The 15,500-nt window shown below is 42.4% G+C and overlaps 1 protein-coding gene across 14 annotated transcripts in view; it reads right to left on the reverse strand.

Moving 5' to 3' along the window:
* LOC108920678 (dedicator of cytokinesis protein 9-like) overlaps window positions 1-15,500 on the reverse strand; it is an 83,745-nt gene that overhangs the window by 14,056 nt on the left and 54,189 nt on the right. For 6 of the 14 annotated variants that reach the window (XM_029256942.1, XM_029256936.1, XM_029256935.1 and 3 more), the window contains 25 exons: window positions 15,220-15,302; window positions 14,466-14,588; window positions 14,017-14,096; window positions 13,725-13,909; window positions 12,926-12,991; window positions 12,746-12,838; window positions 12,461-12,584; window positions 12,141-12,259; window positions 11,422-11,508; window positions 10,816-10,905; window positions 10,021-10,136; window positions 9,511-9,580; window positions 9,297-9,422; window positions 8,803-8,874; window positions 8,160-8,306; window positions 7,898-7,981; window positions 7,494-7,605; window positions 6,926-6,964; window positions 4,650-4,828; window positions 4,463-4,546; window positions 4,217-4,328; window positions 3,977-4,122; window positions 1,990-2,104; window positions 1,553-1,619; window positions 1,057-1,104 (listed from right to left, as the gene is read on the reverse strand). In XM_029256942.1, coding sequence (XP_029112775.1) covers window positions 1,057-1,104; window positions 1,553-1,619; window positions 1,990-2,104; window positions 3,977-4,122; window positions 4,217-4,328; window positions 4,463-4,546; window positions 4,650-4,828; window positions 6,926-6,964; window positions 7,494-7,605; window positions 7,898-7,981; window positions 8,160-8,306; window positions 8,803-8,874; window positions 9,297-9,422; window positions 9,511-9,580; window positions 10,021-10,136; window positions 10,816-10,905; window positions 11,422-11,508; window positions 12,141-12,259; window positions 12,461-12,584; window positions 12,746-12,838; window positions 12,926-12,991; window positions 13,725-13,909; window positions 14,017-14,096; window positions 14,466-14,588; window positions 15,220-15,302 — 2,567 coding nt within the window. The remainder of the gene's footprint in view (window positions 1-1,056; window positions 1,105-1,552; window positions 1,620-1,989; window positions 2,105-3,976; window positions 4,123-4,216; window positions 4,329-4,462; window positions 4,547-4,649; window positions 4,829-6,925; window positions 6,965-7,493; window positions 7,606-7,897; window positions 7,982-8,159; window positions 8,307-8,802; window positions 8,875-9,296; window positions 9,423-9,510; window positions 9,581-10,020; window positions 10,137-10,815; window positions 10,906-11,421; window positions 11,509-12,140; window positions 12,260-12,460; window positions 12,585-12,745; window positions 12,839-12,925; window positions 12,992-13,724; window positions 13,910-14,016; window positions 14,097-14,465; window positions 14,589-15,219; window positions 15,303-15,500) is intronic. The other 8 variants (XM_029256943.1, XM_029256938.1, XM_029256937.1 and 5 more) reach the window with 3 other exon arrangements.

Raw genomic sequence — 15,500 nt, forward strand, 5'->3', positions numbered from 1 at the left:
TCCTGAGGTCCACGGCTCCCGACACTTGCATCGCCTCCTCGACTACGACATCGGATTCTCCCCAAGACCTACGTTTGTGCATCGACAGACTCACGCCTGTCCCCGACCACAAATCTCACCTGCTTCCTTGTGTACCGACAATAAAGATCCCGCGACTGGGTCACACCTACCTCAGTCTCCTGTCCGCTCAGTATGACACGGACCACGTTGCTGTTAACAGCATCTCGTGTGTGTGTGTGTTACAATATTTGCCTTTAATTATTTTGTTTTTACCCTCCTAACCATGGCACCAGAGCATAAATGTGATGCAAGTCATGTGATGCATCCAAGAAATGGAAAACGATCACGGCTGAAACTCAAGTGGAAATAATATCGCGATTGGACAAAGGTGAAACGCCAACGAACATTGGAAAAGCCAACATTAAAGTTTCAATATTTTTTATACCTACACACACACACATTCTCTCTCTCCTCCTCTGTCTCTCTATTATAAATACTGTAGTGACATATATTATTATCATTACACTGTTTATTATTACTGTATTATTATGTTAAACATGGCTTAGTGTATCCAGAAGTGTTTCTTTAAAGTTTTTTATGCATAGAAAGGTACACGATATACTAAGGCACAAAACGTACCTAATTGTTCTGACTTACATTAAAATCCGACTTAAAGACAGACTTAGGAACGGAACTCGTTCATAATCCGGGGACTGCTGGTATGTCTTTGTATGGGGTTGGGGCATTTTAAGGTGTCTTGTTGAAGGTCTTTAGTTATCCACTCATTTAAAAAAAAAATGAAATCACAAAGAAACTCATGCTGCATTAATGTAATAAGTAAAGTAAAATCATAATTTCACATTCATTTTGACGAATAAAACATTAAGGTAATAAAATGTCGAAATGAAAATTCTCAGCTATGTACACTTTCCTCAAACAACCGTTTACAAGGAGAGAAAACTACTGTGTTGCCATATTAGGCTAGCTATCTAAAACTCAGTGTCACATCAATATATTATTATTATTATGTTGATAAGTTGAATATAAAAACTTTACCTTGCAATGTATCGCTTCCCCATGTATCGGAACTGATAAAGACACACCCTACACGAAGAGAAAACGAGGAACAATTACTTCCAAACTAAGATATATAAAAAGCATAATTTCCATATAATTGCCTTTTAATTTTGTGACTGATTTGGGGAAAACACCACAGAATTACATAGAATGTATTATAAATTTTCTGTGCATATCTTTGTGTACGCTGCTCTACCAAAGGCACTTGACAGCATAAACTTGACATGTGATCAAAGGTTTACAGGTTCAAATCGCGGGATGTGCTGAACTCTGGAGGAAAGGTTGCTGAGTTCTGTAGTAAAATAAGACACTTAGACAGTGAATAAATCAATGTAAATAATATAACTGTATCAATATTGTGGATAAAACTTTTGTTGATCAAGCACAACACTACAAGCAGTGTTTGCTTTATTAGGAGTCTTCTTTACCGGTCACAGTAGATGTGATGTCAGACCCTGCAGGCCTTGGGACTTACTCTATTAACGTGAAGAAGTCCATCAGCTCTCCAGAGCTGGCCTTATTCCAGTATGTGAACAAGGCATCTGGAGAACGGAGAAAGTGTTGGAGACATGTGGGTCACGTCATGCAAACATTTAATATTTGTATTCATTTATTCAGCTATTGCATTTTCTTCCAAAGTGACTTACAAGCACAATTACGCAGCTGGGTAATTTTTTACTGTATGAATTCAGTTTAAGTACCTTGCTACTGCAGCAGGGGGTGGGTTTCTAACCTGAGTCCTTCAAGTGGAGGATAGTAATTTTATCTACTATGTCTCCTTCAAACAAGACTGAAACATGCCTCACTCATGGAGAGCCCACCATGTAACTGATGCACTTGCTCACAATAAGGCACCATGTGCCAATCCCATCCTGTAGCTGCAGGGCCACACCTGCCCATGGGAATCTGTACCTTCCGACATGCTCTTGAGCACGTGCAGGAAGCACATGAGGAGGCTCTTGATCTCGACCTGCTCCAACTTGTCGCAACGCAGCAGTGAGCTCCCCAGGGTCGAGGCGGGCTGGCTCTATGGGACAGAGGGTCGGGTCAGTAACCCTCAGAAGCACAGAGGACAGAGAATAAGAAAGGAGAGAGAGGGACAGAGTCCACACAGCAAAGTCATGCTTCTATGCCTCTTACATCTTTCCTTCCCTCTCTTGTACCAGAGCACATTAAAAAGAATGTGTGAAATTACAACAGATAAACCTAAATCTTTACAGTGTCTTCCAAGGAATGTAACACTTCCACATCGTATCTTGTCTTAATCTGAGTCAGTTTTTACTAGGCCAAACCCTGGTCATTTACCGGGTCATTTTAATTCATGTAACTTTCAGTGGTCATGAAATCCCATGGATGTGTAAAGGACTACAGGTCAGCTAAAGGACTGGAATCGCAGAAGAATGGATACCATAAATTAGTATGGGTGCAATATTTGCCTTCTTCATATTAAAACAAAACAGTCTAAACAATATGACTACTGCAAAAACAATCCCAATCTTAATTATGTATAACAGTACAGCTCACATAGATACTGTACAAAAACATTTACTGTGCTTTTTGCGACACGATGAGGCTGCTATGCAACTGGTGTGTGGCTCTTCATTTTTACAGACAAACTAAAAAAACATACACACACACACACACACACACACACACACACACACACACACACACACACACACACACACACACACAGAGAGAGCCTCATGTGTCCACAGCACTCATCAGCCAAACCACAGCACAGAGCTGCAGAGATGAAGCACACACTAGCAACCTAGAACTGCATCCCAGCTTGGCCAGAGAGAGCAGCTCACGTCTTTGCCAGAAGTGAACTTGAGAATGCCAGCGAGGGCTAGTGACTGACCGAATGGAAACACTAACGCCATTCCCCGTCTAACAGGAATGTCTGTCCGTCTATATACACCTCCAAGAACTGGACTAGAAGTCCATGAACATGGCTTTTGGTTGACAGCAGCCCTGCATTACGGGCATTTATTGGACAAAATTTACATTTGCGGTAAGATGTTTTCAAACACTAGTTAAGGAATTTCCAATTGTCACTGCTTAGAAGTGACACATTTTTACCAGATAAAAGTCCACACTCACATTCAATGAAACACATACTGTATAGTGTGATCGTGAAAATGAACAGGTCTGGTGGAAATTCCATGGAGAGGCTTCTCAGAAAATCACACCACGACCAGTCAATTTCATTTTTTATTTATAGCAGATTAACTTGAGGCCCAACACCATTCCAAATCCAATTATGAAATTGAGAATACCCTTCCACAAATCCTTAAAAAAGCAAAAGTGGCAAAAAGACTTGAGGTGAGTATGAGGTGTGTGGCCTAGAGGATGCTGGGAGGTCAGCAGCAGGAACACAAAAGGTCCACCTCCTGGCAAAGAGTGGGTTTCAATAGAATCTAATGCAGAGACTGGCTCCAGCATGGTACTGGGAAGAGGAGGAGGAACAGGAGGTGTACTTGGAGTGCACGGGAGTTGTGCCCTGCAGCGTTCTCCTGCATGTTAGGCACGCTGAGCAACGAGAAGTCCATGGTGACACGTTTGGCTTGGGTGGGGACTACGGCCTCCTCGTGCTCAGAGGGAAGCCGCAACACATTGGCGGAGTGTCTCCGGGCGAAGTGCTCCCTCTGCCAGCGGGAGTGTGAGGCAGTGGAGGGGGGAGTCACAACATCAGTGCCGAACAGAGCTGCGCACCTCCTCGGGGGTCTTTCCATCAAACCAAATTTTAGGTCAAAGTAGTAATGATAATTTCGGAACATTACAATTCACAATTTGGTTTATAAAAGAAGCAGTTTCATATAATGCTCTTCTCATTATGAATAGGAAGGTAAGCAGTATTAGGAATAGTATTCACAGCTTGGGCAGGGGAAGACACCTTGGGTGGTACCTTGTCCAGGGAATTGGTCTTGTCACTGCTCCTTTCTGGCAGGCTGTTTCCGGAATCAGTGCTGACGAGGGAACCACGGGAGTCGGCGTGTCGAACCGAGTTGATGTTGGGGGTGGAAGAGGCATGAGGGGATGCTGCAGGGCAAAGAAAACACATGGTCACTAAGACATTAACACAGGAGGTAACATCCTGTTCATTCCTCTGACTTTGCAGCCAACAGACACTCACCAGTTCCAGATATCACGCCAAACACGTCCTTGTGGAGGCTGTTGTCCAAGCTACCTCCTGGCTTCTGTGGGGTTGCCAAAGAGTTGTTCAGGAGAGAATCATCTCTCCCATTCTGAAGTCCAAAAGAAAAAGACGTCTCCATTTAGTTCACCAGTGCTTGACCATGCACAGCAAGGAACTGCAGTTCTACTTTCATCCACTAGGAGTCATAAGGCTTGAGCTGTTGATTTGACAGCGGATGGAGACCTCTTTAACGTTGAGCCTGTGCACGTTCTCCTGTAGCAGACCAAACAGGGGCAGGTACAGCGTGGCCAGTCTGGCCTGCTGGCTCTGAAACAGACAGACATTTGGGAGCAATTAGAGCATTACGCCAGTACAGCAAGTCACAGTGAATCCACGCTCAGCTATGATGACTGAGTAGGCAACACCATACCTTGGAGGAGTATCGGTCGTCAAAAGTGTGCTTGATCATTAGGTTCTTGAGCACCTGAATGGCAATCTGGCGCACATCCCGGAACTCCTGCAGGGCTGCACCCACCTCCCTCAGTAGCAGGCCTACTAGGAAGTGGTTCCTGCAGAAATCGTCCGTCAGCGAGTAGTCCAGCTGCAGGTCTAAGGGAGGGATGATAACAGATGTAAAGTGGGGGAACTGATGCAGCGCTAGCTTTAATAAACTCTCCAGATGTGCACTATGTCGACTGTCATCAAGGGGATGTTGAGCTTATCTTTCCGTGAGCAGAACAATACACCAAACATACCGTTGGCCTGTGTTTGAACCCTCTCTGTGACCACCATGACGACTCAAAGGCCAGGGAATGCACTTATGGCCTCCTGTTCACATCTGAATTCCTGTTCTACTCAAACTCACATCCATCAGTTGACACTACAACATGTCAAGTTATTGAGACAGACTGTGATGGACGGCCTATGCTGAATGTTTGACCCAAGGTTTACCACTGTTCTCCAAAAATATGACATATTAGATCCTTACAAGGCTCCAGAAGGACAAGCTGGACTCAGAATAAAAACCAGGAGATTAAATTTGGGAACACATCAAACATTTGGATCTCATACACAACTCTGATTTTATGAACATTCATTCCTAAAATAATCAAATGTGGGAAGTATTCGATTCTCTAGAAATACAGCCACGTGTGGTCTACAGAACACATCTGATATTAATCACAATCTGTCTCACAGCTGGCATTTAAGAATTAGAAAAGGACACCTGCTCATGTGGGCCTCACTATTGGTTCGATGAAATAGATTGGATCTCCTATTCTTGCAGCTCAGCAAATGACAGACTACCATTCTAAATTATACAAATAAATAAAAGCAGGTTTTAAACTAAACAGATTCCCAAATGGGTAAACTCTTAAGAGGAAGAAGTTGTGTGTGCTGTCATTTTTCCAGTGTGTTTGACCACCTAAGCTTCTGAAATAGTTCCATGTTTAAAAACACATTTTGAGTCTTTGTTCTATGCATGTGTGTGTGTGTGTTCTATGCATAAGAGCAAAGTCATGTAGATTACACATTGTTACACCAGTTATAGTTAAGTGCTTGAATAAATGAAATATGATCCTGAAAAAAAGTGGCATAAACCATGCTGCATTAGTACTTAGGTAGATGTCAAATTGCAATAATACCACAATCACACAAAACCAAATTCAAACAAGAGGACTGGAGTGACAAATTGAGGATGTGATCTTAGCACAATAACATTGACAAAGTAAAAACTTAAAGACACGAGCCAAGCAGGCAGGAAGGGAGGAATTAGCTTCTGTTAGATGAATGATTTTAAACCACAAAAAAGTCATGTCCATTTGTATACAATCACAGCAAAACCACACCTTGAGATCCACTGACACAGAATGTGTACGACCACCTGTCACGGTTGTGAGAAGCATGTGCTGTAATTGACAGAGGTTCAGAGTCTTCTTAATAAAATAACTTAGTAACAGCAGTTATTTTCCATAAGTCATATTCACTGACCCCAGATCAGTGTATAAATGTACACTGGCTTTTCAGCTTACAAACACAAGTGGGACTGCAGGTCTGTTTGTGAATAATCTTTTTTTCTGAAATTCACACTCATTTAGTTACGGTTAATAAAATACAATATTCATTTACTTACAGGGTAGGCTCTAAAAAAGTTTTGGATATAAATAAATACACTTAAGAAAAACGACCTTTTAAGACTTTTTAATAGTTTATTAACTTTGAGCTATGTAAAAAATTAAAAGGCTCTATGTAGTGTTATTAGCCCACACACCTTATTAACCAAGGTGACTTACACTGGGTCACTCATCCATACATCAGTGGTACATACTTTCTCTGTTACTCACACACTATGGATGAACCTGAACAGTATGTCTTTGGACTGCAATTAAAAATAAACAAACTGGAAAATTTTTGCATCTTTGAGAACTCAACCATTCATAGCATGAAGAGCCAGTGTTTTGGTATGTACCGGACAAAACAGACCATATCACCGGGCTTCGTATGATAATCAGCCAATTACAGCTCACACTGACAGATATGAAAACATCCCCTTCATATAAAAAATGACTGCTGACTGGTTAAATGTTTCTCAACAAGCGCAATCCCACATACCACTGACCAGACACCGAACTGATCAGGCAAGTCTATTCATTGTCTTGCGCCATAAATATGGGCCAAGCACAGACAGGCAACACACCTCAAACCTACCTACAGGCTTCCCATGTGACTCCACGTAGACAGAAACATCTTATTTATGAAAAAGAAAAGAGGACAACAAGCCAAGCATAAACAACAAAATAAGCTCCAGTAAAAAAGAAGAACAGCTGGGAGGAGGAACTGTGAACCTGGAAGAGCATGTGTTACTCTCACTCTACCTCCCAGGCTGCAGAGGAATCTGGACAGAGGCAAGCTTTGATAAAAACTTGGACTGCTTATTGCTTCCAAGAGGAGCAGGAAAGGAGGATCTCAATTAGACATTGTGAAGGTAACGTGCCAAAAGATAGAGCTAAGGAACAGTCGCATATTTTGTAGAGTTCTATCATTCGTGGCTACCCCATTATGCTGAAGTACTATAGTTACCAGTTATAAAGGTATTCAGTTTAGGTGTGGAGTAATGTGTCATCCCAGTTACATGTCAAGATAAGTGCAGGTCCTGCTGAAAATTATGTATTAAAGATTTTACAGCAGAAAAAAAAAAAAAAAACCTTTGTGTCAGTGAAGTTTATTTGCAGAAAGAACTGGGGAAGAAATGAACAAACACCAAACAGACAATTACCTTGAAATCTCTGGATTCTCCCCTTTCCGAAAGGCATGGGTAGGTTCAGCGGCACGTAGTGCTCATGGTTACATGCGACGCGCAGGAAGTCAAACTTGAACTCAAAAAGGGTCTGAAAACATTAAATTAACTTTGAATAGTGTCCTTGTACTGGGTTAAATAGTAGCAACAAACATGATTCACAATTCAAGAAGTAGTGTAGGTGAAAATCTAGAAGGGAAAGGAAGAGAGGAAAAAAATTTAAACATTTTCTGTCACTCTAAAGCTAAGTGGTTAGCCCTCCTGTGCATACCAACATTAAAGTAAACAATGTTCAATGTTCCCTCCTGTACTGTCCTGAGCAAATAAACACAGGAAAATGTCCCAGCTGAACTGCAAACCAGTGGCAGGCAGGGTTTTCCTACCTTGGGCTCTCCAGGTGCAAAGCAGCTGATGTAGCTGTTGATCTGCTTGAAGATAAAGCCCCTGTCCATGAAGGTGAAGCAGCGCTGAGAAAATATGGAGAAACGCACTTCTGAGAACATGAAAACACATGTGGCCCTGGCACCTTTTTAAGCAAAAAGCAATATTCAGAAACATAATAAGAGACTTCAGTGTAATTTAATATCAAATGTCAAAGTAGAGCCTCCAATCCTGTATGTGTAAGCCCGAGGTTCATGTGTGCACCTTGATGAACACAGCCAGGCTGTGGTTGGCATTCCTGGCTGCATCCAGGTTGTCCTTGTACTTCTGGGTGATGTGGGGTGTCAGCATATTGACCAGGGTCTCCACGGTGTGATGGAAGGAGACCGAAAAGCGTTGGTTTCTGGGGAGCTGTGGAGCAGAATCCAGGAGACAAAGGTGAGGACCTGACGACTCTACACCAAAGTTTTAAGAGAGGATCTTACCACAGCCTTGTTCCATGCTCTACACTTGAACATTCCTCATGGAGAGGGACAGGTTTCTACAACACAATGTATTTCTGTCCCAACACTTGCATGTCAGGCTCTGATTGAACAGTGCTTTTTGGACTATTTTGCACTTTGAGCCAGGGTAGCTGAACTGTTTCGTAATATACTGTAGGTCTTACTTTGTGAGATGACTGCAACTGCCTTGAAGTTAGTAGGTCGTTCAGCACCAAGTATGTTATCATGAAGGCATGTCACAACTTAGACAAATTTCATAATGTCATCACTGAACGCGTACATCATGTACCACAAATGCACCATGTTAGTATAACTTCTGGAATGACAGGCCAGTGAAATTAAGGTATTACTCTTATACATTCAGTCAGACTCCAAAAGACATGTTGAAAAGACATTCAACTTACTTTGACTTTATTGCTTTCAATCAAATACTGGGCCATGGACTTGATTAAAGCTTCAAAAAAATACCAGGAGTACTGAAAAACACAGGCACAAGAGTAAAGACAAACTCACACACACACACATTTTCAGAACCGCTCGTCCCATACGGGGTCGCAGGGAACCGGAGCCTACCCGGCAACACAGGGCGTAAGGCCGGAGGGGGAAGGGACACACCCAGGATGGGACGCCAGTCCATCACAAGGCACCCCAAGCGGGACTCGAACCCCAGACCCACTGAAGAGCAGGACCCAGTCCAACCCACTGCGCCACCGTGCCCCCCCACAAACTCAAATTTTATAATAATAACAGAAAAAATAAAAAAAAACCCCTAATGACTACAAAACAAAACAGGGATCCATGAAATTAAATATCAACAGTATAAAATGCAGCTGTTGCCTTTTAAGCTTGAAATGTACAGATCTACGCAGTACAGATAACTGAGAAGAACGTTTATCACCTTCAGAAGCTTGTTGCAGATCAGGAAATCTGTGGAGGGCTTCAATATAACTGTCATGGCTTTGGCCAGCTCCTCATGGACCGTCTTCAAGGTTGCTTCCGTGAATGGCTCAGTTTTGAACACATACTAGGAGGAATAAAGGGAAGAAGCATGTTGCAGGGGGCCAGTGGAGCAAGTGGCCCAGTGACCGAAAAGGTAGTGTGGAGCTGCTTACCTTCACATAGGAACGTAAGTAGTGCTCCAGACCCTCTTCATGGCACTGTGCCACAATGTGGATCATGACTCTGGAGAGAGAAGAGCCCCGCAAACAAGGTTTGAACGGGGACCAAAAGTCATGCTAATGATAAACCCTGCAATGTACATTGGGGGGTCTAGGTACAGCTCATTAAGGACACGCACACCTGAAGTAGCTACACTGCAGCTTCCGTATGCAATGTCTTACGGCCAATCGGATGCAGGTCTGCTACAGACCAGTAACAGACACAAAAAAAAAAGCTATTTGGCTGAGTACATGCAGATTTTCAACCTCCCTGACCTTTTGGATTGGGAAATTATCTGTTCTGAGTCTGTACTGCTGCAGTGAAAATGCATAAAATCATTTGTGGTTATAAAAAGGGGAATAATTATCACTTTAGGAAAAGGAGAAATTTTATGCTATAGATGGTCTCAGGGGATTATGCTGTTGTGAAAGAGGGTGGCTAGGGGAATGGGTACACTGGCTTGCCTAGTGACATTGACTGCCACGTCCTCGTGGGTGGCACTGGTCAACACGCGGAACAACTGGTTCAGGATGGTGGGCAGGAACTGGATCATCACATGCCCTTCCATGGCATGTAGGCTCTAGGGGGAGGAGGAAAAAGCGGGCTTTTTCAGGTGTCAGCTTTGATAACACAGACAAAGTGTTCCACCCTATTTTACCAGACAGAAGCAGTGAAAACAAATATGCGCAGACAAGGAAAAAACTGAATGCATCTGAACAAAGTTTTCGATAATACCAACATACAGTGCCAATCCAGTGATAGGGTAAATAAGTCCGTCATAGTGCAGCTCTTACTGTTGAAAGAGAGATACTCTTGAGCCAGCAGAGCGATGTGGAAAACTTTCAGGGACAGTTCCCGAGCTTACTTTGTGTCCCCTGATTCTACTGTTTATCAGAACTCATGGGTTTACATGAGAATCCCATTGACACACTGAATGTGCAAATAAACTCCACAGTGGAGATGAGGAAAGTGAGGAAAATGTGGTGTGTAAAAGGCTTGTTTGCTCACAGACACACTTTCTCACTGGAATAGTGTAGAACAGTGTCATTAAGAAGTGAAAGTATGAGTAGGCCACAGCAATGGATATAATTGACACTGACATATAATGGAGGGACGTCGGTGGTAATAAGAGTGGCAATGTGGGCTAGTGTCACCCTGTTGAGTAAAACACAAGACCATGACATGCAGTGTCCTTGTGAAATACTTGTTTAGAGAGGCAACAATTGTCACGACAGTCACTGGCACTATCCCTGCATTACCTTCAGGTACTTCACCAGCTCTCCTCCAGATGCTAGGGTTGAAGACCCATCATTTTGATAATGGTGGAAGAAGTTGTGCAGATGCTGATCCTGTGATGAAGACACAGAGTTGACCCACCACACAACGGGTTTCACTTTTCAGTGAATATAGGTGATTGTCATAATTTTTTCAGAAATTATTTGAAGCAAGTCCAGTAGGTACAGCAAAGAGGCAGAGTAAGAGTGAAATGAGGAAGCAGGTTTCATAGTAAACAGAGCACTGGGTTTGAATTTCTGCTACAGCTATAGTACCCTTGATCATTGTAACTGAACTTAATTGTATAAATGGTTCAATTATTGTAGTCAGCACAGTGTACAATGCTAATATTTTAAGTAAGCTAAATAATAATAATAATAATAATAATAAGAAGAAAAACAATAACATGGTTGCTAATACACAGATCCAGCAAAGTACATTAAAGAAGCCAAAACCACTACAGTGCTAAATATTGTTCGTGTTTTGTCTTTGTCACCGAAAAACTTCTGCTTTCAAGGTATTCACACAACCTCCCATTTCATCATAACATCAATCAGTGACATTCAGCAGCACAGGCGTGTATTACTAACCTGAGTGTAGATTGTAGAAACCAGGTGAGTGGACACCTTGAACAGTGGCTTGCCTCCATCAACCCATTTGACCTCAGGCCCAGAATGCTGCAATTAACAGATACAACACGAGTCACTCTCCTATTGCTGAACTCTTAAAACAATTCACCCACATTAACAAGCAGACTTTCTTCTCAGCAAAATATCTTTCCCCAACAGACAGAAAAAAAACTTGCATCCAGCTGTATATTTGCTGACTTCAGGTACCATTTTTAACAGAATTTTCCCTTACTAAGTTTTAAACTTGAAACCTTCTGGTTGCAAGGCTTGCTTCTTAACACTATACCACAATTTCACAGCATATTTTATCATCGGTTGCCTCATTTGTTTTTCTAACTGATATTCCTGGACTGGAGTGTTTTTATTTGCACTTGTATCTTATGAAGATGGCCAAGAATGAAAAAAAATACAACATGAACATTCCTCCACATCTTAAGTCAAGAAGAGGCAACGCAATGTAAAAATATTATCTGTGCATTACATTGTGCATGAAAAGGCTTTGGATGCAATTACTTCTACATTACTTTCTCACACAACTGCTCACTATCACGTGTGTCTGATTAACTATGCTAATGTCCACCAAGCTGAGACACCTCTAAACTCTTATGTAGTGTGAGAATGAATGGATGCATACTTTCTCTGCTATGCTGTGCCATTGTTTTACTGCAGATGGCTTTTACCTTACTGATGCCCTCTTGACAGCTGAGGTACCCAGCTGGCTGGTTTGCAGCAACAGGGATCTGCTGCTCACTGGTGATCACTCTGCCATCCTTCAGCAAGGGAAGCCAAGCATAGCCAACTGTGGGCCATGAGGAAAAGAGATTGTAATAAAATTTAAAAAAGAAAAAAAACTAGAGCATAAAAGGTTATCAACAACTTACTAACAACTACACATTCACTGTTCCCGAGGAGCTTCCCATTCATAAACATTTCCAGTTCAACCCTGGGATGTATCACTACCTGAATTGTTGTGGTATTTGCCATGGTAAGGGCAACCTACCCTGTGTCTCTACCTGGTCCTTCTTCTTGGTAGTGGCCTTGCTATTACTATCACAGCTGACATGGAAGAAGGTGAAGAATAGGTGGTGCTTCTCGTGAAGCTGAGTGGGCAGCTCTATCTTGACCTGGGAGAGCAGAAAATTAGTGTTCACTAAGACCCAAGTCCAACATACATTTGAACTCAACCTGTACGTCTTTAATATATAGAGAGTAGGTGGCACCAGAATAAACATACAGAATACCAGCATGTGAGTATATGCAAAAAAACATCCAGTGATAAACACACCTCATCATAAAACTCTGGGTTCTGCTGGTGATGTAAAACTGCAGCAAATGCATTTTCTGTAAAGAGACGTCCGCCTGGCCGCCCATAGATGCACTGCAAGGGGATTTCAAAGTGATACAAAAAATGTAAATAAACCTCCCTGGTGAAAGCCACATGTGACAGGTACCAAAAGGGGCCTACCTTCAACGGCTGGACATCATCCTCATCAGAGTCTCGGAACTCGATGCAAACTGCAATATTCCTTGCCTAGGGAAAGCGGACCAACACATGGCTAACTGAGATTAAAGCACGTTGTGTTAAATTAACTAGTAAAATGACCAGACAAGCTGATGAGCTGCCCAAAATTAGTTCTAGAAAATTGGACCCTAGCTTTGTGCTCAGTTTTTGTAAAACAAATGATTATCATTACTTTGCTATTTCAGGTAAATGTTTCTTGGTGCACTTATCTTTGCACAGAGAAAAATTTTTAATTTCCGCTGTAGCCCATGCATTAGCTTCTCTAAACAACACTTAATTTGTGGATCTAAACTGTTTCTTTTAGAAAAGTAAGGACTGGTCTTAATTAGAGAAGGATTTTCTACAAACGTGACATTCACAGTACTGTACTGGGACTTAACATACTTTTCAGCAGCCCAGGAAGTAAAGCTTGTCTGCCAGCCACTTTCATAAACAAATATGCTCACGTCATGGATGTCAGAGTATAATATTTTAAATTAAAAAATATACATTTGTAGACTATGTATTTGGTGATAAGTGTTATATTTCCCTTTGCACCATTTAAATACATAACGCTGAAACTGGAGGAGTGAATAAGTTGGGTTCTGTGGCCATGTGACATATTGTCTTTAAACCCTCAAGAATGCTCAACAAATTACATTTACTTCCTTCTACAGAGTGGACTTTATACTGGCCACCACATCGAAGAACAGTAGAAGATTTTACTGCATAGAGGATCTGAAGGCGCCCCAGGTCCAGGTACCTTTGTGAAGGACTTCTGTCCATCATACTTCAGGTTCCTGGGATACACATACAGGTGGTTGTTGTAAATGGTGAAGGGCTGTGAGCACTTGGCTATGCATGGAAGGAATTCCTCCACTTCGAATAGTGGGCTCGCTCTGCTGCAGTCGTACTGTCGGACGGGGATGTACGAGGAGGTCACACAATCTGCACAAGGGGGGAAGAGGTGTGAAAACGAAAAACAAATGAACTTGTTCTTTGAGGAGGACAGAAGTGTTGCATTCTTTGATTCACAGTGCAGCTGAAGCACTTACTTGTTAGATCTGGGGGAACGTTGTCTATGGTGACGTCTAAGTTTCCTAAGATTACTGGGAGTTTGGCCATTTTTTCTGGCCTGAGGAAAAGAAGGGAAAAGTGCTGTTTAAACTGCTTGTTGTTTAATTTTGACTCAGTACAAAATAAAAACTGTTGGGTTGGATCCTTCCTCAAGAACAACACAGTGGAAAATATTTGTAAAGGTGCTAAAGCACATGGTGTTTTGTGTACAGCAGGAACCATTAGATTCTCTCCCTTTAATAAAGGCTTCAATCCTGGCAGCTGAGTCCAGACTGTACAACTTCAAAATGGTTATCCTGTCATAGAGTCAACATAAATGGCAAAAAATGATATTCATTACTGGAGTCATAATATCTCTGAAAAACTCAGATGGAACAGACGTGCCGGAAAGGTCACGAGACAGAGGATGTTTACGAGACGTACTAACTTTCTGAAATCTGCCAGCAGTTTGAACATGTCCTCGTTTGACAGCTTGTTGCTGTCCTGCCTGTAGATGGCTGAGAAGCGGGCCGTCTTGTCCAGCGTGCCCGATGCGTCTTTGAACACAGGCCTGTGAGGAAAAAAACCCGATAAGCTTTCAGCAAATCTTGGAGCCTCACAGACAACGGTCCCCTTTACAGTCATTTTTCCATACAAAAGGCTTCTAAATGCCACGTTGAGCCTCTCAGCTAATTTTTCACTCAACAATCTCGCTCTCCCACCCACATTTGGTCCCTGCTGAAACCGTAGACGTGAGCAGGCTGTTTTGGATGCCTCCAGAGTTTCTGAAGCCTGAGCGCTCACACCATCCCAATAGCTCTTATAGGAGCTCCAACTACCTATCCAGTGGAAAACTCAGGCCATTAACTGTATTATGAACCATCTCAGAGGCTTTTACAGAGCCAGGCCTCTGAATGCTTAGCCAGCCATTCTACAAGTAAAAAAAAGGAAATCACAGTTTCAGAGAGACACATGAGAACTTCAGCATCTGATCCTGTTTCACACAAACAACAATGAAGAACAGACCAGTTTTACTGTAGCTGATAATTCATTTAACCCTCCGGTCTCATTCACTAAAATGTAGCTAAATATACTCCCAAGAATCTCAAGCATGTTATGAATTATACCATGTTTGCTGGTCATTGTCTCAGTACAAAACAGAAACCCCACACGGGTTAAGGAAGTGAACCGCCTAACCTTACCTGGCTGCCCATGCGAAAGGCATCCGGTATTGGCCCAGTCTGCTGCAAGCCAGTTTAGCGTTCTTCAGGACCTTCTGTGCTGCCTGCCAGCAGAGAGCAGAGCAGACAGCAAGTGACTCCAGAGTGTTATTGCAGACACACGTAGGGAGCGATTATTGTCAGCAATCCAGTTGAGTTACCATTAGCTCCTGCCAATCTCTCCAAAACCACAAAGGGCCTTGAAAAGCAGCCTAATGCATTACTCATTTTCAGTCTCCTGAATGGATTATAACAGGATTTTC

The sequence above is a fragment of the Scleropages formosus genome, chromosome 12, assembly GCF_900964775.1.
Source record: "Scleropages formosus chromosome 12, fSclFor1.1, whole genome shotgun sequence".
Lineage (NCBI taxonomy): Eukaryota > Metazoa > Chordata > Actinopteri > Osteoglossiformes > Osteoglossidae > Scleropages > Scleropages formosus.